This window comes from Sander lucioperca, chromosome 19, assembly GCF_008315115.2.
Source record: "Sander lucioperca isolate FBNREF2018 chromosome 19, SLUC_FBN_1.2, whole genome shotgun sequence".
Lineage (NCBI taxonomy): Eukaryota > Metazoa > Chordata > Actinopteri > Perciformes > Percidae > Sander > Sander lucioperca.
The window spans coordinates 6,207,951-6,235,111 of NC_050191.1; the positions used below are offsets into that span (position 1 = coordinate 6,207,951).

General features: G+C 39.8%; 1 protein-coding gene across 5 annotated transcripts; it reads left to right on the top strand.

The window, feature by feature from the left end:
• The first annotated feature begins 2,808 nt into the window (after window positions 1-2,808).
• dnajc5ga (DnaJ (Hsp40) homolog, subfamily C, member 5 gamma a) lies at window positions 2,809-24,998 on the top strand. Of its 5 annotated transcripts, none has more exons than XR_004895898.1 (7): window positions 2,809-2,995; window positions 14,266-14,393; window positions 17,159-17,372; window positions 18,370-18,526; window positions 22,751-22,794; window positions 22,981-23,123; window positions 23,160-24,998. XR_004895898.1 is itself a non-coding variant. In XM_035995417.1 (7 exons), the coding sequence occupies exons 2-5, from the start codon at window positions 14,275-14,277 to the stop codon at window positions 21,496-21,498; spliced, it is 666 nt and encodes a 221-aa protein (XP_035851310.1). In that variant the 5' UTR covers window positions 2,809-2,995; window positions 14,266-14,274; the 3' UTR covers window positions 21,499-21,501; window positions 22,751-22,794; window positions 22,981-24,998. The 5 variants fall into 5 exon arrangements, 4 of the variants coding, with proteins under 4 accessions (XP_035851310.1, XP_031169700.1, XP_035851311.1 ...); XM_035995417.1 differs by adding an exon at window positions 21,323-21,501 and having other exon boundaries at window positions 22,981-24,998; XM_031313840.2 differs by adding an exon at window positions 21,323-21,501 and having other exon boundaries at window positions 22,751-22,790; window positions 22,981-24,998.
• Window positions 24,999-27,161: the final 2,163 nt, after the last annotated feature.

The window sequence follows — 27,161 nt, forward strand, 5'->3', positions numbered from 1 at the left end:
TCAACTGTAGGTACATTTAAAGAGTCCAGTTAAGATATTAACTGAAAATGGATACGCACAAATATTTTCTGAAATAGTGGTCTGTGATTGTTTAGGCTATTTCTTAAACTGTAGCAGTTTAGAAGTAAACTTTTATCCAAATGGGAGTTGGCGAATTACTTTGTATTATGCAGAGAAATAAATAATAAACAATTTTCCTTTTTGCAGTTGACGTCATTATAATCCATCACATCAAGCAACGTAACCTCAAATATGGCACAAAGCTGTCACAAATGTAGTAACTGTTATAACTCTTGGCAAATCAAATACGTGAAATTAAACGTTCTTTGTTTTAGTGTTTAAGTTTGAGGTCCAGGTGGTTCAGCTGTAATGCAAAAAAGAATAGACTGTGCCACATTACCTTTCTCCTGATGTAAGTTATTTACTTTTTCAGAATCTTTTTTTCTAGTGCTGTCAAACGATTAAAATATTTAATCGCGATTAATCGCATTAATGTCATAGTTAACTCGCAATTAATCGCACATTTTTATCCATTCTAAATGTCCCTAGATTTCTTTTTGTCCAATTATTTTTTTTCTCATTTTAATGCTCTTATCAACATGGAAAAGTGGATCGGCTTGCTTTGTGCTTTTGTCGCCTGGCTTTGACGAGGGGGCGGAGAATTGGCATCAGCTTTGTGCTTGGCCATCAGCTGTGATCTTGGCCATCCGCTGTGTGCTTGGCCATCAAGTGGTATTTCAGACTGGACGTGCTGCGATGATAGCTCAGTTCACAACGACAAAACACACAGATCACTTTGGTCTTGTCAATGGAACCATTTGGCAACTTTTTAAAAGTAAACTTTCCATTCAGAATCTTATTGGCATCCATTTCGGCGTCTCGCGCTCGCCATCCACTCAAAACGTGACGTTAGCCTACTACTCTTTGGCCGGCTCACAAGCCCAAATAAGTGTGTGCGGCGTGCCTGTTGTTTTGTTTCCGGTCTAGCTAGATCTGGTGTGGTGTTGTCGTTTTTCTAACGTTACTAGTTGTTGCCAAAAAGAACGTTAATCTTGCGATAAAAAAATGGACGCCGTTAAAATGGTTTTGCGTTAACGCCGTTAATAACGCGTTTAACTGACAGCACTACTTTTTTCATTTCTGCTTATTTAACACACTTAACACACTGCCTGAGCCTTTAATTTAACTACATATTATGGCTCATCAGTAGGGTTGGGTATCGTTTGGATTTTTACGATTCCGATGCCGAACGGGTACTTTTAAAACGATTCAGATTCCTGGATTCTTGATGAACTGAAAAATATAAAATATATGTTTACTAGCGATCGTGCAGTGAATGGTTATATGCTTTTATGTCCATTTTGGTGAGCCCAGAGGGAGAATGTGGCATTTTAAAAGTGGCCTACATTTAAGGTAGCTAGCTAAAGGTAGACTACAGAGAAAGTGTGATATTTTTACGTCCGTTCGGAGCGACAGAGGGAAAATATTTCAGTCGGCGCATTTAGTGGAACCGAAATGAGGAACCGAAATTTGCGTTCTAATCCGGTCTGATTTCCGGTCCGGTCCGATAGGAACCGGTTCCATAGGCGAACCGGGTTTCAGTACCCAACTCTACTCATCAGCCCTCTATCGTGAGAATACTGTCACTCGATCAAATGAATACATCATTTTGTGGTTGCAAATGCTTTTGTCGACTCATTGCAGTGATTGTGATTCCAAATATCAGAGCTGAATCTCTGATCTCTATTCTACAAAAATAAAATGCTGTAAGATCATTAAACACCATTTAACATTAATCATCATTTAACACCAAAGGAAGTAAATGAACAAAGAAAAATAGACAAAATTCAGTGTATTTCTTTTTACCTTTGAAATAGTGTAACTGTAATTAAATCTTATCATACTAGAGCTGCAATGTGTAATTGATTAGTTAACTGCTAAATGAATCTGCAACTGTTTTTGATAATCGATTAATCTGTTTTAGCCATTTTTTGTTTTAAATAAAAAATGTGAATATTTTCTAGTTTCTTCACTCCTCTGTGACAGTAAACTGATTATCTTTGAGTTGTGGATAAAATTAAAATGTTCTCTATTTTCTGACCCTTTATAGACCAAACAACTAATCAATTAATCGAGAAAATAATTGACAGATTAAACGAGAACAAAAAAATAACAATACAAATGTGCATAGATGGTAGGGATGAGAAAAAGTCGAAGCATGTGATGATTTAAAAAAAATGTGGGGTTACAATAAATGCTACATTCAAGAACTGTCAGAGATATTTAAATTCAATCTAATTCACTAGGGTGCATGAATGACTCAGCAAAGTTTTAAATATTAAGGCAAAATACAATGAGATTACAACAACAAATAAATATACAGTATAAAGTTTGGCTCCTGTTTGATACGGGAACTGCTGAGATGTTTACGGATGCGCCTCATGGCTCTTAATTCCCTGTACTTTCATGTTATTGTCTGACATCCTACGGAACGCGTGTTTCTGTATTTATTATTTAATCTTTCATTTATATGGATATTTGCAGACACACACATATCCTTTTGAAAGTACTGAAATATACAGCTTTTGGTGAATTATTCACTTCACAAACCGTAATTACAACATCCTGGATGCCCTTTTGTCCATCTGTATCCTTCGGCTGTGGCACATACGCTCCGTGAGGATTAATATGTGAAATAAATAAACATCAGATTTTATTACTAGCTTTACGTGCTTGAAAGCTGGATTTTGGAAGACACCTTGAAAGCAACATCCTATCTGTCTTCATTTCCTGGAAGGAGGAATCAACCAATCACAGCGCATGTCCTCTTGCGGAGAGAACCATACACGGCAGCGACCCGGCGGCTACAGCAGGCTATCGCTTCTCTGCCACCGGGCTAATATGAGCCTTTAATTGAGAGTTAAGACATTAAACCGGATGCCTCTATGATCCAGCTAACCTTACAGCGAGATATACAGTGTTCAGTTTTCACAAGGTAAGGCATTTCGGCGGTAATAAATCTGATAGCATGAGGTTAGCTAACCGTGGATAGCTGTCATGGTCACGAACGGCAAACTCCATTCAAAAATCTGGCATTTTAAGGTTGACTTGCTTCTTAACAAAGGTAGCATAACTTGAGTAACGTAAAAATATAAACTAGTTCTAAACATCTTATTAAACGTTAAGGTGCACTTTCAGTTCGGTAATCTGTCCAAACACCATATAAAACGTATTTTCACAAATGTAACACTACAAAATTGGATGGCGGTGGCAGTGTACAATTGTGAAGGACTGCCCGTGAGGATTTGTAACGTTAACGTTGCATAAATGCTGAATGCATGCGTTCGGTGTACGCTGAATCGTAGCTTATGCACATAAAACCTATAGCCAAGTTTACAATGTTTATGCTACGCCTGTAACGTAAGGTGATGATGATGCGTGAAATTGGCAGAATTTTAAATGCAGTTTGGTTTATCTTTGTCTTCACGCTACATCGATGTCGGGGCTGCTTCTGGCTAGCAGGTAGCCTAATATAACGGGCCACGAGTAACGTTACTATCTGACATTATTATTCATTTATAGACCATTTCACAGTTGTTAACATAAACATTGTAACTGGCCCCAAGTTGATTTACTGTTGCAATGTAGCTATGTGAATGACATCAACTTACAAGAAGTTAACAAGGGGCCAGGTTGTTGCCTAGCAATGGAATTACATTGAAAAGGTCTTGAATTCTTGCCTTAGATAAAATACGTTTAGTGGTGACATGTCTTTCGTCCATCCAGTAGTTTAGCTGACAGTCATCACATTGGCCAGTATGAGTTTATTTGGATGATTTAAGAAAGCCAGAGAGAAATAACTTAACGGAAAAATTAGTTAAGTTAGTCGTTAAGTGAAAAGTGTACAAATGTCCCCTGTAACGTTTATTTATGAATGACTGTGTGTAACATAGAAAGTAGTGCTCCATGTGCAGGGAGATTACCAAAGGATTAGGGCTCCACAAGGACAAATAGACGACAATCACGCGTCATTCCTTCTCCCGTCATACCGGACCTTTGTCCCAAAACATCAGCCCTCATCTCCCAGATTCAGAACATAATAACTTTATCAAATCTGTGAAGTTATAATTTTTTTTTTTAAGCTAGTATTGAGTTAAAGATTGGAAGGAAATGTCACATCTTAACTGGTAAAAATCTGAGGAATACCACAACATTGTCGCAACAGCAGTGCTGGAAGAAGTAACCTACACTTAAGTAAAAGTAGCAATACTACAGTGTATAAATACGCTGTTATCTGAATCTGCAAAGTAACTTATAACTGAATTTTTAAAACAAATGTAGTGGGGCAAAAAGTACAATATTTTCCTAAAAAAGTTTGTGGAGTAGAAGTATACAATGGCAACACTCAAGCAAAGTACAGTACTTGAGTAAATGTACTTAGTTACATTTCACCAATGCTTGCCAGAATCAGGTTCCTCTATCGCAGGTTGTATGTGTACATTAAGCCAGATCTAATGACCTAATTATGGAAGTCAAGACTTTTATTTTGCTCTGATTTGTTGTCTCTAATGATGCTCTTTTTCCATCCTGGGCTGCCTCCCAACAGCTTCTGTCAATCCGATCATTTAGGGTATAAAAGACACTGTTACTCAGCTATAAATCAGAAGTTGGGAATTCCTATTTCTCATTAGAAAAGACTAAAATAAAATGACCCTGTATGTCAGAGGTCCATAGGTCCTTAGGATATTTGGTATTTTTCCTGACATGACATCAAATGAACGGATGTCGGACCGGTAGAATGTATGAAGTGAATATTTTACCACAGATGATTTGTAAATTGTGACCAAGATGCATACTAAATGGTACATTTTACAACTGGTAAATCAACCTGTCAGTGCCTAAATGACGTCAAACATACATGTACTGGTCCGCAATTACTTCTTACTTAGCAGTCCGACTTGAACACTGATTCCAATATATCTACAATAATTTATCGGGCTAGCTTTTCATCTCACTATATTCTCATCTATCTATCTATCTATCTATCTATCTATCTATATTAATTATACTCATTCTGGTGGTCGATTTGTTTCTGTTTTGTAAATTTGACTTGTTGGTCTCACAAACGAAATGAAAGGAAACAATGAAACCTGTATATTTCATAGTCATTTATATTCAACCTGTTCTTTTTAACATTTGGAGTAATGCTTGTTGGCTCCGGTGTCCGCATTGACTTGCTCTCGACTCTCTTCGGACATAATGTTAAAGGTCCCTAAGCTAATGGTCATAATTTCTGTCATACTAGACAGTTTGGCTCGACATTTTAAGGTTTTGTTATGCTACAGTGCAGTAATCAGAAATGAGTAAGAAATAATTGTTAAACCGTCTGGCTGAGCTATTTTATATGGACTTTTTGGGGTGCTTGGCCTGACTTCGTAGTTAACATGTAACCTGTCACACAGCTTAGCAAGCTACTGTTATTTTTAACAATAAAGAAAGCTATTTTAAGAGAAACTCTGTTAACAGTCTCTTAAGAATATTCTCAAAGTTGCCCTCAGTCCTCACATGATTTTGCTTATTTGTAGATTTTGACAAGCACCTTTTTGTCTCAAGCAATTAAACATGTCTTGTTGAGCTGGCACAAAACAGGACTTTAATGTGTTTTGTTCTAATAATAGCCTTTTAAAAATGGGTATTTGAATACTTCTAAATATGGACCTGAGTAGTAGAATACGTTGTTTATGTCTATGCCCACAAATGTGTTTTGGCTGGTTGATATTGGTTTGGAAATGCCGTATAATATACGTATGTATCTACAGTCATACCATTGCTAATGGAGGTCTTTTAAATAAAGGGCGTCTTTTAATAGTGATTTTGATAACGTTTCTTCTAGGGGTGTAAGAAAAAATCGATACACTTGAGTATCGCGATATTTTATTTTACAATACTGTATTGACTTTCAAAAACACTATCGATTTATTTTTTTTATTTTTATTTTTTTTAGTTTATGTGCAAAAATATTCATGTAAGACAGTGGTTCACGTTTTTGTTGTGTTTCAACCCCCTACTGCTAGATGGCTATGCTGAGACGCACCACTAGTGTCCTTGCCTAGCAGTGCCTGACTTTTTGCTAGAAGCTAACAATGTAGCTATGGCTGAACTTTGGCCTACTTTAGCATATACAAATTAGCTCACTAAGAACCTGTGAACCACAATCCCAAACTGACAGTTTGATTTTCTGTGTCCTGAATTGTTTACCTAAAGTTAACTTCTTTGACTTTTATGCACATCATGTCTTTTCTTAAATATTAGTTTTTCTAAAATTAACTTTAAAAAAATCCCAATATATCGCCTTACGCACAGTATCGAAATATATTGAATCGTGACCCACGTATCGTGATACGTATCGTATCGCCAGATTCTTGCCAATACACAGCCCCAGTTTCTTCTATGCAGTTCTTTTAGTTGTCACAGACAGTCTTACTATTATTTATTGTAAGACTGGAGTGATGTTGAACAGATATCTTGTTGCGAGTCTTCCAGTCAGTATTGGGGAGGGCCCATTTGTGACCACCGTTCCTTTTTGCTAATGCCGTTTTTCTGTTATTCCCAGATTTGTGAGCCTTTTCCTTTTGCCACATTTGGGTTATGTGTGATTAAGCAAGCTGGAAGTTTGAGCATGACACACTTTTAGCATTTTTAAATAACTACAAAACATGTATATACAAATCATGATCAACTGCAAACCAGTTTATTTCTATATAAAACAGTTTATATATCAGTTTTGTTACTGCAAACCTGTCAGCGTTTTTCATACATGCATGCATGTACTTTCCCTCCCTCATTTTCTGCTTTTGTCTCTCAGCTGACAGCCTTCCAGCTAAAAATTCATGCTGAATAGTGGCTAAAGTTAGATTTATATCGGCACTTCATAAAACTTGAAGTACAAAAGAGTCACAGTCACATTTTTGGAAAGGGAGACAAAAGATTCCTCTGTGAGTGTGTGTGTGTGTGTGTGTGTCTCTAGACGTAGAGGCTGTACTGCAGCTACTTCATTTTCATACCATCAGTCCTGTTAGCGTGATAAACGAGCACCATTTGCATGGGCAGTTTTTTTTTTTTTTTTTTTTTTAAGTCTGCACCACAACGACTGCAGTTAGCTAATTAACCTAACAGACCTGGCTCAGTGACACTCATCGATCGCGCCAGTGTGAGCTGCAGGGTGGCAGATTGATCAGTGCAGACCTTTATTGCCTGGTGGTCTTGAAGGTTTATGTACAGTATAGAGCAAAGGCCTCTTCTTTAGGGAAGTACTCTCTCCTGACAGACTGGCCCACAGTTTGCACAGCATGCTTGGAGAATATTGACATCAGCTTTCTTGGCTTCAACAGGCATGCCATCTGGGCCTGCAGCGTGTCCATCGTGGAGAATAATAATACTGGCCTTTTTGATTTCATCTTTGCAGGGTGATTCCAATCAAGAGCCTGACCGTGTTGTTGTTTAGTTTTGTGCACTTCACGCAGTCATTTGGGTATAGACGGCAACTAACGATTATTGTCATTATTGATTATTTTGCAAATTATTTTCTCTATTAATCAAATAATCATTTGGTCTTTAAAAACGTTGATATAGGGAATATAATTTAAAGTGCTCATATTATGCTCATTTTCAGGTTCATAATTGTATTTATGTGGTTTAATTTTCAGAAAACACCATATTTTTGTTGTACTACACATTGCTGCAGCTCCTCTTTTCACCCTGTGTGTTGAGCTCTCTGTTTTAGCTACAGAGTGAGACCTCTCACTAGGGCTGCCCCCTCTTAGTCGATTAGTCGACTAATCGGTCGTTTTGGTCTTAGTCAACTAAGATTTCTTTAGTCGATTAGTCATGTTTTATGCTTTTTTCATGCTGAATGACTTATTTCCAAGAAACGTACGAGCACATCTCTGGTCAACACAAGAATTAAAGTGGTGCTTTTGCATGACTCTTTGCGGAGAAACTCAGATTTACAGATCTGTCGATTAAATCAACTAATCGATTAGTCGATACAATTGAATGAGTGTTAGTCGACTAAGAATTTCTTCAATCGAGCACAGCCCTACATCTCACTTCTGTTCCATCTTTGTTGGGAGTCGCACATGCGCAGTACTGCTAGCTTGTCAGTTGCAGAGTATGAGGGCGTGCCATGCTAGCAGCTAGGCGAGCATTATAACGTGTGTTACAAAGTGACCACGTTTGTCTCTGAAGTAAAGGCTGGACTACAATAGAGCTGTTTGGAGCAGTTTGTGAACAGTGTTTTCTGTTGGAGATGGTAAGTCCCTTTGGGGTGGACTTTGGGCTTTTTCACTTTATAAGCATATAATGTGCACAAAAAGATATATAACACAATAAAGGAAAGGGGAAAAGCCAAAAAGCATAATATGAGCACTTTAAGGCAAGGAAAAGCAGTCAGTCTTTACATTTGAGAAGCTGGAAACATCACATGTTTGGAGGTTTCCAATGTGTTTGAAAGTTCAGTATCAGTCTTTTCAGTTCTAGTTGCTGCATGACTATTTTGTGAATGGAAAAGCTTTTTACAGACTATATCAACTAAAGGTACAGCCTACTTGTTTTCCGTCATGTGAATGCACTCAAATGTGAGTTCAAATCTGTAGCTGCCATTTTGCCAAAACCACTGTAGTTATCAGAATACGTTATCTAAACCTTTTCTTGGCAAGAGAATAAAATAGTGCTAACTTTCAGTACCATCTTTTAAAATGATGTAAGCAGTGTGAAGCTTAAGTTTTGTTTTCACAACAGGAGGCTCTTAACTTTATTGGATTAGTGACAATGGAAGTAAAGCTGCCTTCTATTGCGCCGGTGCAGCGATAGAGAATTTTCTCATTGAAAGCAAGGAGAAGGGTGGATATCAGCTATCTGACCACCAGTGAATGTTGGCAACGTTTCTTCTAAAGGTGCCCTCAGGATGGGGATCTTGTTTTAGCAAATTAAAAATAGTTTGGATGTGAACAAAGTGAAGTACTGTTTGTGTACTGATTGCTGAGTACATGACAAATAATGTGAGTGTTTGCTTTGCTGTCAACGAAACAGCCTATAATGCTCTGTAATTTAGAGCTTTTATAACAAAATCTAATAAACAAGATGTACAAAGTACATGTAAGCTAAAGGCAGCACTGTTGTTTGATACAAAAACTTGCTAATGTTTGCTGTGATCTTTCACTCGTCCTTATACACCTTAGACCCCTGATCGTCTATATCCACGACGTTCCACATCCGGGATTGCTCTGTTGCCGCTGAAAATTCCGCCGGATGTCCCTCTTTTTGGCCAGATGTCCGTATCCTTCCGCTTTCTTTGTGTTGGAATTTTAAACGCCGGTGGATTTCTGAGGACTATGGTTAACTGCTCCTCAGATCTCTGCAGGGTAAATCCAGACAGCTAGCTAGACTATCTGTCCAATCTGAGTTTTCTGTTAATTTTTGAACGTACACATGTTCCACCAAAAGAAGTTCCTTCCCGAGACTATTTTGCAGAGGCGCTGGGGCTCTGTGCGGCGCTCTGACGATTGTGATTGGTTTAAAGAAATGCCAATAAATGCACGTTTTTCTCCCATCCCGGAATGCTGTGTGGACTAGCCAGACCCTCCTCCGCTGCGTTGTGGAGGAAGGTCTAGCAAAGCGAGACTAGATCCCTGAGAACCCCTTAAGTTAACAATATCACTATCAGATCTCACGCCGCATGACTGATGTTAGGGGCTTCATGTAACTGATTATTTTGATGTTATTCATGAGGGCGAGGATCGGAAAGGCCAGGACAGCTTTTCTTAAAATGAAGAATACTGTATATGGAGCTCAAGGGCCTTGTCCATCAAAACAAAGATCAGGGTCTTCTACACCAATGTGAAGTCAGTCCTTCTCAACGGCGCTGAAACTTGGAGGACCACCGTCACCACCACCAAAAAGATCCAGACATTTATCAACACATATCTGCGATGCATCCTCCAGATCCGTTGGCCTGATACCATCAGCAACCAGGAACTCTGGCAACGCACAAACCAACTGCCAGCAGACGACGAGATCATCCAACGATGCCGGAGATGGTTAGGGCATACTCTCTGCAAACCGGCTTCCAATATCACCAGACGGTCCCTTTCTTTGAATCCCCAAGGGAAAAGGAAGAGAGGTCGACCCAGAAACAGCTGGCAGCGAGACCTGGACGCCGATGTCAGGAGGACATGCCACACTTGGGGACAGCTGGAGAATCCTTGTAGGCGGGCTATGCCCCAGTAGGGGAAAATAGGCGGAAGAAGAGATGTGATCCGAAACAATTAGTCGACTAATCACTTAGCTGTAGAGCTCTCCTCAACTAAAGGAATTCTTAGTCGATTAACATTCCTAGGACTTTGTTGACTAATCGATTTTGATCAGTTTCTCCACAAAGAAACAATGCAAAGGCACAACTTTAAATGTGTTCACCAGAGGTGTGCCCATACGTTTTCTTGAAAATAAGTAATTTAGCATGAAAAAAGCATAAAAAAAAAGGACTAATCAACTAAAGAAGTCTTAAGGCGCTGACACTCCAACCCGATTATCGGCCGTCGGACAGTCTGGCGAGGTCGGTGACTCGAGTCTGTTCGGTGTGTTCTGCGCCGTCGTCAGTCGGAAGAGCCGTCGGCATCCATTTTGGCCGATTTGACTTGTTGAATCGGCCAGTGGGCAGTCAGACTCAGTGACCGATTTGATTGGTGGAGTGCTAGCCCTTGACTAGCGAATCGGTGCACGAGCTGCCAACGCCAGTATCTTCTTATTACTAGCCATCGTATTTTCTTCCGTTCAGCGAGTAATGACAACAACGATCCTTCTTGACTACTATCAACACTCTCTGTTGAAAACAATGACGACCGTGTGCTCTGTGTTTACTAGGTCTAGAGAGATGTTCTGTCATTTCCGGTTTTCATTTTCAATGCCTGCCGTTATGGAGACGATCAGTCCGACTGCCTTTTCTGCCGACGGTTGGCCGTCAGGTTGGTGTGTCAGAGCGTTTAGTCCACTAAGACCAAAATGGCAAATTGGTCAACGAATCGACTAAAAGGAGGCAGCCCTACCTAGCTGATAAACAAAATTCAGTTTTTAGTTTTTTTTTATTTGATCAACAACCTATTCTTAATTACTTATTCTTAAATGGCAAGATGTTTGGAAATTGAATATCTGTCCAACTAAAAGTCCACAACACGCAATTTGAAGACGTTGCCTACAGCTCTTGGAAATTGTAAAAAGCATTTCACAATTTGTTGGCATTTTATAGACTCATTGATTTAAGTTCTAACAAAAATCATTTTTGGCTTCAGCCCTAAACCCACACTCTCTTCTTCCAATCCAACTGAAATCTACTTTCACGAACTAAGAACATTTTCTCAAAAAGACAAGAAAAAACAGTTCAATGAGGGAAACGGTAGCCTGGATCGATGCTCTTATCCTACTATTTTGTGAATAGCGGAATTTACATTTTGACAAAGGGAGCAGATGACTTCATAATGGTTAGTTGAAATAACAAAAGCTTTGTTCTCACACAGCTCTAGCGTTAGCTGGGGATTTGTAATAATTGCAAAGGTCATCTGAGTTTTAAATACCGTGCAAATCTCCCCACTTTGTAATATCTAAAGTAAAAAAACAAACATCCAAAGCAAAAGGCCTACCATATGCCAGAAAGCATGTCTGATAAGATTAGTCCTGTGTGAATAGACATAGTTTTTCTAACAGAGGCTGCAGGGGAAATGCTTAATGAAAGCACTCTGGCCTGATTTAAAGCTGCTGTACAGTATGATTCCCTCTGCCTGTCTATGCATTTTCCATACTGTATTAAAAACACTAACATAGATCTATTGTTTAGTTTGCTGTGTGTGTGTGCTTGCAGGGCTGTCTAGTCACAGTCTGACCAGGTCGTTGGCTCTCTCTGACATGGACTCGGACGAGTAATCTGCGAGATCAGCAAAAATGTAATCTTCTTTAGCCAACGACCCAAACAGCATTATTTGTGTGGCTGAGTAAGAGTCAGTGAGAGTGTGGGTGTACAGTAGCCATAGTTTAATTTTTTGTTTACTGTAATTGTGAAGCACTAAACTAACATGAACTTCGAGTCATTATCTCTAGTTATGATACAATGGTGAGGGTGGATATAATTAAAGGAGTTTGTACGCCTAAACCCAAGAACTCAATTCCTCACTTCTGGGACCCCCAAGTCATAACTGGTGTGAAGTGTAGTTTAAAGACAATTAAAGCACAAAAGATGGAGACATAAAACCTGCATTGTGCACTTGGATTTAAAGGGGAACTATGCAGTTTTTTTTAGCTTAATTTACCTTAACCGAACAGCTTTGAAGTCATTGGAATGGTTATATGACTTTTTTTCGAGTTGAATGGTGGTCGTCTTGCTCCCCCCCCCCCCCCCCTAGCGCCTGTGAGCGGAAAAACCACCCTTGCAACTTTCTCAGCGTCAGGAAGTATCGCGTGATATCAGGTCTCACGATGTAACAAATTACTTCACGGCACTGCACACATACGCCCACTCAGGAACCGGCTAACAAGATATCGATGGAGTTTTTCACACTATCGTCATGGCTGAGCCGGCAAAAAAGAAGCAGAAAGCTAGGAAAGCGTTGTCGGAGGAACAGAGAAAGAGGAAACGGCAGACTGACCGAGCGAGGAGTCTGACACGAGTAAACATAGGAGCTGCCAAATGTCTATTCCGAAGCTGTAGGGGGAGCTCTATAGAGAAACCTGCAAGCAAAAAGCAAAGAAATGACCAAAACTGCATAAGAGCCCCTTTAAAGATGGACGTGATGAAAACTAACTGAAAACTGGCATCTAATTTTGCTAAAATACAAAAACAAATCAACTTACACAAATGAGAACGAGCTCTAATTCTACCTGCTCACATACTAAAAGCATATTGTTTTCTCACATCCTAGTCTCGCTTTGCCAGACCCTCCTCCAAAGCGCACGGGAGGAGATTCTGTTTACTCCACATAGCATTCAGGGGTGGGAGGAAAACGTGCTATGGTTTATTGGCATTTCTCTAAACCAATCACAATTCCCTTGGACGGTGCTAAGCCGCGGAGAAAAGCCGCGGTGCTGCTGCAAAATAGGCTCGGAAGGAACTTTTTTTTTTTAGTGGAACGTGTACGTTTAAAAGTTGGACAGATAGTCTAGCTAGCTGTCTGGATTTACCCTGCAGAGATCTGAGGAGCAGTTAACCATAGTCCTCATGAATCCACCGGAGTTTAAAATGCCAACACAAAGGAAGCCCAAGGCAACGGATATCCGGCCTAAATGAGTGAAAGCCGGCGGATTTTCCAGCGGCAACGGAGCAATCCCGGAAGTGGAAGGTCAATGATATAGACTACTCACATCCTAACCTCTGACATTTCCCTCGTCTTCACTCTACTACTTCTTAAACCTTGACTTATCTGAAGGCCAATTGTAGCTGTCACCTTTGAATGTAATTAAAGGATGACATGTTGTGCCATGTCATGTATTTTAGAAGTAAAACGGTAAAATATATATGATGATATGATATTTATCAGCCACAATTTTGATAATTGATTGTTTAAGTGTCCAATATTTGCTAATTTACACTTGATAAATTTGAAGTTTGCTACTTTTCTCTGTCTTATATCATTTTAAACTGAATATGTTTAAGAAAAAGAGACATTTGAAAAAGTTGGCTTTAGCTTTCTTCTTTCAATACATATACACGCATATGTAATTTGATTTAATATACTAAATGATTAATAAATCAGTGGGAAAAAAACTGTAGACCCTGCTGTGGTTTTTAATAAATAAAAAGCTGACATTAGATTACCTTGATCAGACTTACTACCAAACAGTAAAATATTAACGGAATATCTTCTTGTTATATCAACAGATTTGCTCTGTTATAGTGTTTTATTTTCTCTGCTGTCATTAGTTTGCGGCTGCAGAAACATCAAATACTTATGTTAATTGTCTTTCTTTTCTGAGTAAATAAATCCTGACTTCATATCATCAACTGTCGTTGTAGCTCTATGTACATTTCTAAAAACCCTATCCTCTGAACTGACTAGCTAGGCTGCTCCTTTGGCTGGGAAGTTAAAACAAAGTATTTTTGGGTTGGCTTTGCTGAATATTGCAACATGGCAGAGAACTGCAATATTTAATATGTCATCATCTGTAAATAATTTTTGACTCCGGGATGTTTTTTTTGTTTTTTTTTTCTCCTAATAATAACAGAGGTGAGCCATGGCTGAACCGAACGCCTCCCGCCCCCAAAGGAAGATGTCCACCGCTGGGGAGAGTGTGTACAAGGTGTTAGGCCTGGAGAAAGGAGCGACAGCTGAGGACATCAAAAAAGCATACAGGTAAGATTCAAGATTTGTTTATGTGCCATTTGTGCATACACCAAAACAGTCCACATAAAACAAAGATTAAAGACTCAGGGCCCTATCTTGCACCTGGCGCAGCGCAAAGCTCGACGCAAGTGTCTTTGCTAGTTTAAGACTGACGCAGTTGTCAATTTCCCGTCCAGCGCCCACGTCGTTTAAATATCAAATACACCTGCGCCCATCTGTGCGCCCATGGGCGTGCTGGTCTTACAGGGAGGTGTGTTCAGGTGCATTCTTGGCGTATTGCTATCTTGAGGCAGTGGGAAATGATCGCGCCATTGACCAACAAAAACCTGGTCTAAAGTCAATAACGCAGCATTTCGTTGTCATTTTAACAGCGCATTAGTAAAATGCACTTTGGCTCATGCACAGCGTGCGCACACAATGCTTGTTACACACGCAGGGACGCGCAGCAGCACACAAACATGCAGAAGAATAAAAATATTAATTACGGTGCAAATCCGCCATCATAATAGCAATTACAAAGCTAATTAAGACTCCAAACAACTCTCTCTGTATTACTCAGTATGGCTGTGTTCAGAAGATTGTGGCGTCCGGTGACTTTCACACGCAGAAAATCAAGTGAAGATAATGACCTCTTCTGAAGAGTCCATCATGTTTTTTTAATCCTCCGTGTCCTCCTTGGTTACTAGCAACTCTGTGGAGGAGGGGTGGGGGTGGTGCGTGATCACGTAAGGCTTGCATCATGTGGACGCGCTGACAGTTTTGTTGTCATTACTTAGAATTCCTCACGGGGGCGACAGAAACGACGCACTATAGCTTTAACTAATCGTTTATAATTGTATCTATTGTACTATACTTCATATTTATTCTGTATTATATTATACCATACTATTAATCACACTACTGTCCCTTTTACCTTGTAATTTTGTCTTTTATTGCATATTGAATAGTTATTTTTATTTCTATTATTTTAGTTTTATACACCTGTTATTTTTTTTACTTTCTCTATTTATCTATACTTATTTGTGTCATAGAAATTATTGTGCATGCTCTTTGAGTCAAGTACAAAGTGAGTGAGAGTTAAGAGCAAAGAAAAGACTGAAAAAAAACTTGGATACTATACAAAAGAGTGCAACAAATATAATAAACTATGAATACCGTAACTGGAGTATGAGCACTACTGTAAACCAGGAGCTTGTAAACAGGAGAAGTAATGTAAGTAATTTAAGGCAACCTGAATCTGAATTATTACTGTAGTTAAGATGTCTCCTCAGAAAGGATTAGTTTCTCCAGAGTAGGCAGGCTAACCACATTGTAATGATGACTTTAGGTATTTCCTAAATCCTTAAATGCTTAAATTTGTGTAATTATGCTCCTGACTGTGTTGGCAAATTCCCCCTCATGAGTGGTCAGATTCCTCCGAGACACTCCTCCACTAGTCCTATTGCTAAAGAGCATATTTCTGTCTGCACAAGTGGAGACAAGCCGACACGAAAGCCTATGCCAATTAGCAACTAATGAGTATTCATTATTTAATCATTCTTTTCGAATCTATCAAGGTGGATTTTCTTCCGATTTAAGAAATGAATCTACTAATGTCCATCACAAGTTCTCAGAACCTAAACTGCCCTGTTCACATCGCATTTACACTTTTATAGTTGAGAAATTGGAATTGGCAAATGTTTGACATTTCTGCTTGATAGAAGTTAAGTCATTCATCAATTATCACAATTGTAATTTGGGCTGCGATTTAATCCGGTGATTATTTCCGTAATACTATGATTATGCCCATCAGAATCTCCTCAAATTGCTCATTTTTTTCCAACCAACGGTCCAAATATTTTCACATTACTGTCACATAAAGATCAACTAATCGTTTATAATTTCATCTATTGTACTATACTTAATATTTTTTATATATTATATTATACCATACTATTAATCACACCACTGTCACTTTTGCCTTTTGTAATTTTGTCTTTAATTGCTATATTAAATAGTTATTTTGACTCTGTTCTTATTTTAGTTTTATATACCTCTTATTGTTTTTACTTTCTCTATTTATCTATACTTATATGTCTGTGTGCTGCTGCACAACCTGAATTTCCCCTCCCCCTCAGCTAATCAATAGGGATGGGAATCACCAGAGGCCTCACGATACGATATTATTGCGATTTTAGACATTGCAATATCCTGCGAAATATTTGTCAACATCTGTTTTATCTAAAAAAATATCAATCTCACTTCACTTTTATTGCTGGAAAATGGGATTGTCAAGCAGACAAACTGACACACACACACACACACACACATACATATATATATATATATATATATATATATATATATATATATATAGTATCAATCTATTATATAATAGATTGATACTCTGCGTCTGTGTATGGGTACGGCATTGCCACTGAAAATATCGCGATACTATGCTGTATTGTTTTTTTTTTCCCACCCCTACTAATCTATTACTCAACTAGTTGTTTCCGTTCAACAATAACTTTTAACTGGTTGTCCATGTACTCCTTTTGTTTGTTTTTTACTCAAACACACTTATTCTCCTTTGAATAGAGTAAACATGACTTTAGGTAAACATGACTTTAGTTAACATTTAATTTTCTGCTGTCCATCAATAAACTGAAGCTCAAAATAGCCTAAAATGAATAAAATCCCAACCCGATCCCTCCTTCCTTGACCTAAAAACCCTTCCACCTCTGCTTCACTTTGCATTATTTGACGTCCTGTGTGCCCTTCTTCTCTCCTGTCAGGAAACTAGCCTTGAAGTACCACCCGGATAAGAACCCAGACAACCCAGACGCAGCGGAGAAGTTTAAGGAGATTAACAACGCCAACTCTATTTTAAATGATGAGACCAAGAGGAAGATCTATGACGAGTATGGCTCCATGGGCCTGTACGTGTCTGAACAGTTCGGAGAGGAGAGCGTCAAATATTACTTCCTCATGTCCAAATGGTGGTTTAAGGTTTGTGCTTTGGTTTGTTTACGACCTACATGGATTTTTAAAATCGCTACTTATGCATATAGGCGACATTTGACTTTTTTGAGGACTTGTTTCAGTGAAGTCACTTTGCTTTTTGTATACAACCAGGCTAATATTGATCAATACTTTAAAGATTATTTTTTTGGGGGGGGGCATTTTTGGCCTTTATTTTGATAGGACAGCTGAATACATGAAAGGGGAGAGAGAGTGGTTGATGACATGCAGCAAAGGGCCGCAGGTCAGAGTCAAACTCTGGCCCGCTGCGTTGAGGAGTAAACCTCTATATATGGGCGCCGCTCTACCAACTGAGCTATCCGGGCGCCCAGATTGATCAATTCTAAAGTGGAAACTATTGTTGTCTTGCTGTATTGCACATACATGACTGACACAATATATGTGTCTATTTGCAGTGCATTCATTCAACCTTTATTTATACTCGAGAGATCATTGAGGGGCGACCCTCATTTTCAATGTCATCGAGTCAGATTACAAAGACAAATGCAGAACAACAACACAGAAAGTACAATCATATGAAGTATAGAAAGGCAATAAAACATTCAGAATTGGAAAATGATTTGATAAATACATTAGGATAATAGGGATGCAATAGAAAATACAATCTAATGTTAGCTAATGCAATAAGCCACCAATAAATGCTACCTTTTTATGAAGCTTATAATGTGTCAGAAATCATCGTATCTTTTTTCTTATCCTTGTGTCACAAACTTTTATTACTGATATAAATTAAGATTATAAAGTACCATCTACTTTTTTTTCCATATAGCTCTCACACATGCATTAGCACTAAAATATGCCAGCACAATTCAGTGTACAAAAGGATTAAATAAACTGTTAATAATTTGAGTTGTCCCAGTGTTAATAATTTGGAGATAAAGACAGTTCTAGAGCCTCCTGTTTGCTCCCATATGGCTGAAAATGGTTTTAAAAGTGGTTCCGTTTTGCGTGTTATTTCCTGCAGAGTCTGGTACTGTGCTGCACGATGTTCACCTGCTGCTGCTGTTGCTGCTGCTGCTGTTTCTGCTGTGGGAAGTGTAAACCACCTGACGATGATGACCACTACCAGTATGTCGACCCTGAAGACCTGGAGGCCCAAATCAAAGCAGAGCAGGACGGAGGTGAGGGGGCGATTCACATAGTTATGGTTTAGGCTCTTTTTTTTTTTCTAGGTTGATGCTGTACATCCAAGAGACAATACAGGCTCCCACAAGTAGTGCATTTAACGCATCTTATACAATACTTCATCCATTAACCACTATGCGATTAGGCCTGTAAAAATTCTTACATAATTGTGTAATTGTCCATTTTTTTTCAAGTGTTATTACGTTATCTGGGTCACATAATGGTGATATAACCAAAAGATGTATCCTGGAATTCATTCAAAACTTTTAATTTGTTTAAAAAAGTCATGAATATTTTTAAATTTGACTGAAAGAGACAATTATTTAGTTAATCTGAGACAATTAGTTTTACAGCAACATTTGGAATGGTTACAGCTCCATGTGCAGTCGTCAATTATACATATAATATACATTATAATACATGTATAATATACATTACTTGAAATACTAACTTTTTTTAATTAAAGGTGCACTATGAGTTCCTGCATGGTTTCAGCGCGATTTCATTTTTGTCTCAAACCGTAGGCATCTCTCCTTGATCCGCTAGCTGCCTGCCCCCTGAACACACCGTGAAAAAGACCGGTCTCGGGAGACAACACAGGGGTCGTAAACGTCAAACAAACACTAGAGGGACAGGATAGGCACCAAAATACAACAAACACGTTCCAGCCAATCACCAACAAGATGGTTGGGGGAGGGGGTGGGGGTTAGTGACAGTTAGTCAGTTATGGCGCTTACCCACTGCTAGTACCAGCTCTACTCGGCTCGACTCGGCCGCGGTTCCCCGTCCTCCTTTTTCCATTGCAGATTTAGTACCGCCTCATGCGTGAGATGAGCGTTGCTGGTCGTCATAGCGACGCCGCAGGAAACTTCCGTGACCTAACACACAGATCGTCGCAGGTGGGGGGTTGTTTTTGATTCTCAGCATGTCTGTTGCCATAGCCAAAAGACACATTTTGTTTCAAATAGTGCTGTCAGTTAAACGCGTTATTAACGGCGTCAATTTTTTTTAAACGTTCTTTTTGGCCTAGCAAACTTTGTAGTTTTTTTTCACATGCTGTTGCAACAACTAGTAACAAAAACTACAACACCACACCGGATCTAGCTAGAAACAAAACAACAGGCACGCCGCACACACGTGTTTGGGCTTGCGAGCCGGCCAAAGAGTAGTAGGCTAACGTCACGTTTTGAGTGGATGGCGAGCGCGAGACGCCAGAATGGATGCCAATAAGATTCTGAATGGAAAGTTTACTTTTAAAAAGTTGCCAAATGGTTCCATTGACAAGACCAAAGTGATCTGTGTGTTTTGTCGAACTGAGCTATCATCGCAGCACGTCCAGTCTGAAATACCACTTGATACCAAGCACACAGCAGATGCCAATTCTCCGCCCCCTCGTCAAAGCCAGGTGACAATGGATGACTTCAGACAGAAGCACGTGGATACCACAACTAAGAACAAAGTTACTGCAGCCATAGCTAAATGGGTGGCTACTGCATGTGGGCATGTTAACGTTGTGGAGGACGAGGGTCTAGCTGATATCATAGCATTAAAATGAGAAAAAATAATGGGACAAAAAGAAATCGAGGGACATTTAGAATAGATAAAAATGTGCTATTAATTGCGAGTTAACTATGACGTTAATGCGATTAATCGCAATTAAATATTAGTTTGACAGCACTAGTTTCAAAAGAAGCTGGAGGCAACAAAAAAAACGCCGCTGGTTTATTCAGGACACCCCCCGTCTGTCGCTATAGCAGTGATGATTCTCTCCGACCAATCAGTAGTCTGCAGGTTTTCACGTCACCTTTTGGTATCGCCTCAGCTCACTTAGAACCTCGACGGAGGTGATACTAAAAAAAAGGACCTGTTGGCAGGTACCAGGGACTTTTTTTCACAATGGAAAACCAAAAAATGCGAGTCGAGTCGAGCAGGTACCATGTAATGGAAAAACGCCATTAGTCATGACAGTTACGGAAACATGGGGGGAGGGGCGAGCTTGCTCTGTTTTGTTTAAAATTTACTTGGAACGTCAACAGAAGTGACCACGCAGGAACTCATAGTGCACCTTTACACTGTAAACCTTATTTTATGTGAACTGATGAGTTCAGGTGTAAGTCTGAATCGTTTGCCACTTTGTTCCCTGACAAAATCACGGAAAGTTAAACGTTTCAGTTGTGCAGATGTTTCCACAGCTCAAGTAAAGAAAGGACAAATGTTGTGCTTCTTGCTGTTAGAATTAAAACGGCTGTAATCTTGTTTTTTCTTAACTCAACTTCTTCCTTCCTTCCTTCAGGCACTTAACGGAGTCTAGAGTGAGGTGGCAGATAGATTTAGATCCGTCTGTTGGTCTTGTTCTTCCACTCTTGTGTTTGTTTACTGGAGTCTTTGGGGGTTTCTTGCAAGAAAAGTACACATTCATTTCCTCCGGATTAAAAATGGGTCCTCTGGTCAACTATGTTAAAAATCTCTGAGCCGTTGTTAAACGCCAGAAGCATTTTGCACGCACGTCTGTCACTGTTTTTAAATTTGAGAAGAGACTGAGATATACTGAGGCAGCTTTTGCAGGAGGTCCTTTTGAAGATAAAATAAATTAAAATCTTGCTTTAAATCCGGTAACACGTCAGTATCTTGAAAAACTTCATGTCTGTTAATGTGGAAACAGCATCTGTAGAACAATCTGCGTTGAAAGTAAAACTATAACCAACCCTAAAGGCTTTCTGTGACCTCGCTAGTGAATTCAACATGCTCTCACGCTACAGGATTTGTGTTTTCATGCTCCCATCCCACAACAGGTTACACAGTAATCATAGGCCAGCCCAAATCGAACCTGGGTCCAGAAAGCCCAGAAGGCCAGAGTCAGCCCATCCCCCTGCCACTGCCCATGGCCCCACCTGAGCCCCAGTCGCCGACCCCAGCCAGTCCAGCAGGGGAAGAGAACCCCGGAGAGACTCTACCAGAGTCTAAATGACTCGTAAGAGCCGCCTCGTCTGAATTTATGTGTCGCGTATCGTCGTCGTCTTCATCCTTGGTGTTGCTCGTCCATGCTTATTAGCTGCCTGTCTGGCTTGTACGTGGCTCATCGCTGCTTCTTCACTCATCCATAACAAAACCGCTCCATCTGTCTAATTCCCACTGCACTGTCACATTCATCATGTCACTCAAGTCATCTTGTACCTGCATGTTGTTTCCATATGCCTGTCGTCAGTGTTGCATTAAGGCACTGTACCGTTTGCTTGTATTGCTGCTAGAAGATGAGCATGGCTGAATTAATTACTGTAGCTTTTAGGGCTGCACAATATGAGGAAAATATGCGATAACTTTGTTGAATATTGCGCTAACGATATTACTTGCGATTAAATGGACAGATATTAAAGTTCTCAGTTCTGCTGCTTTTCAGTGTTCTGCTAAAATACAAGTTGCTTGTTGTATTGAAAACAAACGAAGGGAAATAATTTGCAACATTCTTTTATTGAACAAATTTAATTGAATATTAAAGGCAGCATTAAAAAGAAGAATGACATTTACAATATACATTTCAAAGTGCTGTTTTCTACTGATATTTTCTTTCAACTAACCTGAAGAATCTCCGAGTGTCTTTTGCGATGTGGTCATTGCACCAGTTGATATTGCGATGTCGATACAAAAACGATATATTGTGCAGCCCTCGTAGCTTTAACCTTTTCTACTGTACTGTTATGTCACTGTTGTAACGGCATCGTCTTGTGTTCGACACTTAGACGGTATGTTATGTGAGGAAATTCTTAGCTTTCATCATGTAGAGATAGAACACTAAAGAAGCCTGTTATATCAGTTATTATATTAGGGTTGTAATCGTCAGATATTTTATGCAAGACATTTTATGCAAAAAATTAAGTTTCTTTGCCCTGCATGTCCACTTTTGGTTTAATACAGACCTGTGTTGTCAAATTAGGATCTGTCTGTTTGTGTGTTTTAATAATCAAGTTACTTACTTACTGTGTTTTTTTTTGTTTTTTTTATGCCAATTTACAGTTTAAAACCTCAGCTCTTTATCAGAAATATTCCGGTTTTCACAGCTTTTATATTTTGCTTTAAATTGTAAAGGGTTTGAAGTTAAACATTTTGAACCCTGTATGATAAACAGGATTTTGTCCAAAGATATTCAAAGGAGAAATTTAAACTTTGTCGTAATGGAGTGTATGCTATCGGGGTAACATGGGTCCCTTCCTCTCCTCCCACAGGAAAGTGACGGAGCGGATGAGCCTCAACTAGTGAAAGCAGGTAGGTGAGATTTTTTTTTTTTATCAGTCCACATGCAGGGTAACGCATCACACAGGTAGACGATGTTGTTTGTGGACAACCAAGAGACAGTTTTGTGAAGCTGTATGTTAGGAATAAGTGTCGGTCTTTTTGCGTCTGGATCAAGTTGCTGTTGAATATCTGTTTGACTTCCACTTCTCTCCCTCTTTAGCCTCTCGAGCCCCTTCTATGATCCAGCCACATTCACCTGCTGCCAGAGATCAACCAGCCCAAAGCCACCAGCCACCCCAGGCCCACACCTTAATCCTGGCCCCTTAACCCACCTGATTTACCCACTGGACAACACCTGTAAGGTGGACACCTAAAGGCTCTTGCCCCCCTCCCTTTCCACGGAAATAAAGTTATGGAGGAGTATTGATGCTCTGAAAATGCTAAGACCCTCACTGAAAATTTGAATCCCATTTCTCCTTCTAGCTTGCCACAGACTTTAGCCTAGTCTGGGCTAGATGTGATCCAACAGTTTCCGTCATCCAGGGCTAGGCTTGGCAACATGCCTGGACTCCTCACTAATCTGTTCTTGTCATCCCATTACAACCAGCAAGGATGTGACGCTGGACGATGGCATAAACGGGGAGATAAGAGGGCAAACGACATCATGGAAAGGTGATCCTCATTATTTGTTTGCAATCCAGACCAGGATTGAAATGATCTCTATCACAACCTCCCCTGCGTCTCCCTCCAATGTGGACGTTCGTGACCAACAGGAGCCCTTTTTTTTTTTTTTTTTTTTTTAAACATTCCTCCGCCTTTAACTTGTTTTGGAGTTGTTTATCCAGCTAAAAAAAAAAGGAACGTTTTTTTGGTAAAATAACTCCAGTATGGAATTGGATGCCACTTGTGATGTGTACACGTCATCAGAAGCCAGCAGCACGAGGATGTGGGTGTAGAGGACCTTTTTTTTGTGTTTGCTCTTCCTTCAGTCCTGTTTTACCGAACAATCCCCTTCAGTTAAATGTTGCATTAACACCCTCGAATGTTCATCTCTGTAAACAAGCTCTTGATGCCATGTGTTGGTGGTAAAAAATAATCTTCTTTCGAAAGAAGGACTAACGCTACACAAGTTTTTAAATCGGGACGCTACTACATTTCACATGAACGCTGAAATGTGGGGAGGTGGGAACAGACGTGACGCAGCAGAAGTGACTGACAGATTTAAGTCTTTGATGTTAAATGTCTGAGCCAATACCTGGAGCAGAAGATTTAGAGCATGGATCAGGAGCAGAGTCCAGGCTTTTCCTCCCCAATGTGCATGCATTTTTCCCGGATGCATGCCCCCCCCCCCCTACTGTACAGCACTGGAATACAGTCCACAGCCCGAAACACAAAAGATGAAAAATCTGCCTAGTCTAACCTTACAGACATGCAGACTCTAGTTATACACACATATATACATACACACACACACACACACACACACACACACACACACACACACACACACACTATACACTTGTACCAGCCCGTATGTCATCGTGTGCCGCCCTCAGCTAAACAATACAACCCCCCAGCCAAATCTATTTAATGAAATGAACAAAGACAGATGCCATATCATGGAAAAGAAACCCATTTGTATTCATGTTTTGTCAGATCATTGCGCTCCTTCTTGTGTTGCAGTCACACTATTTTTCGTAGACCAAAGCCAACAGCTCCATGTAGCCAGCCAACCCATAATAACTCTTGTCGAGGCCGATAGTCTCTGGAAACGCCATTTGCTCTATAAGCCACAGTTCAGTTTGTCAAATTTGTTTCTACGATATGCATTTGGGTCTATGCACCTTGTGAAGCGCGCGTCCGTTGCCATGTGAAATGGTTATCTTTTTTTTTTCTTTGGTGTAAACCTTTTTATTTGACCTCTTACTTTAGGAAGAACAGAAACCTTCAACTTTAAGTCATTTGATGATCCATAAACGCAGGTCCAGATTCACTAAGACTGCATTGTAAGGGCAATCTTATGATTCACGATGATCACCTTGTGCTAATGAATACACCTCAGTTACTTGAGTGCATTTTCAGTTTTTTAACTAAATTCACAAAATGTTCTGTAGATTAATGTGTGGCCCTTGAAAAATTAACCCTTTAACCCCAACTTTCAGGCACTCTTATTTTAGTTGGAGGACTAATCCATTAACTCCTGCACCTTTGCACCGTAAATCACCTTTTCATAGTTCTGTCTTACCGTGGATTTCCACAGGATGCGGTACGTCTGCGGACTGGCTCCGCTGCGGAACGGCTGCGTGCTCCGCCGTCCGTCAATACCCACCAGGTCCGGATTTGTTGCATAACGGCTGCGGCCAGCCGACCACGAGATCTCGCGAGTTCACGTATGTTCGTGCGATATAACAGGATGTAGTTTTGGGGTGTTCTTTTGTGTCTCTGGTGCTTCCACACACACACTGTTTTGAGTGAGATACGGGTTTCTGAATGTGTCCCTTCAGTCTCCGGGTGAGCTGTTCAAAATCTGCACGGCTTTCTACGTCGCTAGCGGAGACGAAGGGGCTAACCGTAGCATGCTAGCTCGTTCTGAATGGCAAAACACTGCTACAACACACAGTAGTTCACCATAATCTACAAAAGAACTACTTACATGTCCCTGTTCTGCAGGTATTCCACGCAAAGTTGGAAGTGCGCCCTCGTTGAGAAGAAGTCTCCCAGCTAATCCAGCCTTGTAACTGACCGAAGTTAGAGAAACAACTAGCTAGCTGATGTAATCCTTACCTAGCTACTGAGCATGTGCAACTGCCAACAAAGATGTTACAGCAGTGAGAGGTCTCACTCTGTAGCTAAAACGGAGACCTGAACACAGGGTGAAAAGTGGAGCTGCAGTACAACAAAAATATGTGTTTTTTGAAAATTAAACCATGTAAACCTATTCTGGTACAACCTCAAAATACAATTATGAACCTGAAAATGAGCATAATATGGGCGCTTTAAATGTTCCAATATAGAAAAGCCCTCCCTCTGCTTCCTGACTTAAATGTGATGTGGTGACAGTGATGTGCCTTGAACAATAATTGCAGCAGTGACCGAACAGACCACTCCTGGATGCAACATTTTGAGGAGTATTTTGTAGCTGTTGGTATCTTGTTTAACATGAAATCACCTGTAAATATAGCGTGGAGAAAAACAGATCAGATGTACATACAGGTACATGACCATGACTGGTGAGAGGAGGCTTATTGCTCCTCCCTGTGTTTTAATGAATCTGGATCAGTTTTGTTTCAGCTTCCTGGTGAACAGCCACCTGAAATATTTTGAGATGATTCTGACGTTAGCAAAAAGTTGTATACATTTGGTCTAAAACAATCACATTTTCGCTAAAATTTCTTTCCACTTGTCGCGTTCACTCAAGGTTTTAGATCACTTTTTTTGAAATTTTCCCGTTCAATCTTTGTCTAGTTAGAAAGGAGTATTCAGCCATCATTCACAGGTACTTTTTTTTTAGGAGCAGTGTTGTCTGCGTGGTCGACGTTAGTGCCGCAGCTAACAATCATTTTCGTGATTTATCACATTGTCTATACAATATAATGTCGGACAGCGGTAAAAAATGACCATCACAGTTTCCCAGAGCCTGAGGTAACATCTTTAAATGTCTGCTGATGTCCAACAAACAGTTCAAAACGCAAAGAGATTTAGTTTACTGTCATTTACAACAGAGAAAAGCAGCAGTGTGCACACTTGAGAAGCTGGAATCAGAGTGTTTGGCATTTTTGCTTGATAAGTGACGAACGATTAATCGATTATCAAAATTGTTGCTGTTTATTTTTTTGTCGATCGATTTATGTTGAGTTATTGTCACAATTTGCAACAGCTATTATTAGGATTTAAGTTGGTGCAGCACAGTACTGAATATTTAAGATTGCTGATCTGTATATAGGGCTATAAAGAGAGATGACACAAAACTCATGCCCCCGCCCCCCCCCCAGTTTGAACTCAATCTTATTAGGTACTCTTAATTTATCATGACAACAATCAATGAATGCTATTGAGTAATGTTTACTCTATCTGGTGCAGTACATACTATAGGTGCAAGTTCTTCTCAAAGTTCCATATTTAACACACTTTACTTCTGGAACGTGAGGATTATCAATCTTGTAAAATAATTTTGGCGAGCTTTTGTTATTTTTCATAAATGTCCAGTGTCCAATTTACCAGTGCCCCGACGACTAGCGTTATAAGCTAATTAGCGGTTTGCGCTAAAACTGGTCACATTCGATTAGCATGAAAACGTATCCCAGAGAACGGTCGACTCTGTAAAAACGTGTTATTGTTATAGGTTCATTTTGCGCCCAAATTTTCCTTTAAACCAAATCTTCCTATCAAGGGTATTTTTTA

What these genes read in the sequence shown, in the direction of transcription:
- dnajc5ga (XM_035995417.1), top strand. Translation starts at nt 14,275, where the DNA reads ATGGCTGAACCGAACGCCTCCCGCCCCCAAAGGAAGATGTCCACCGCT. An exon ending in GACATCAAAAAAGCATACAG is followed by an intron (nt 14,394 to 17,158) that starts GTAAGATTCAAG and finishes CTCTCCTGTCAG; the next exon opens with GAAACTAGCCTTGAAGTACC. An exon ending in TGTCCAAATGGTGGTTTAAG is followed by an intron (nt 17,373 to 18,369) that starts GTTTGTGCTTTG and finishes TATTTCCTGCAG; the next exon opens with AGTCTGGTACTGTGCTGCAC.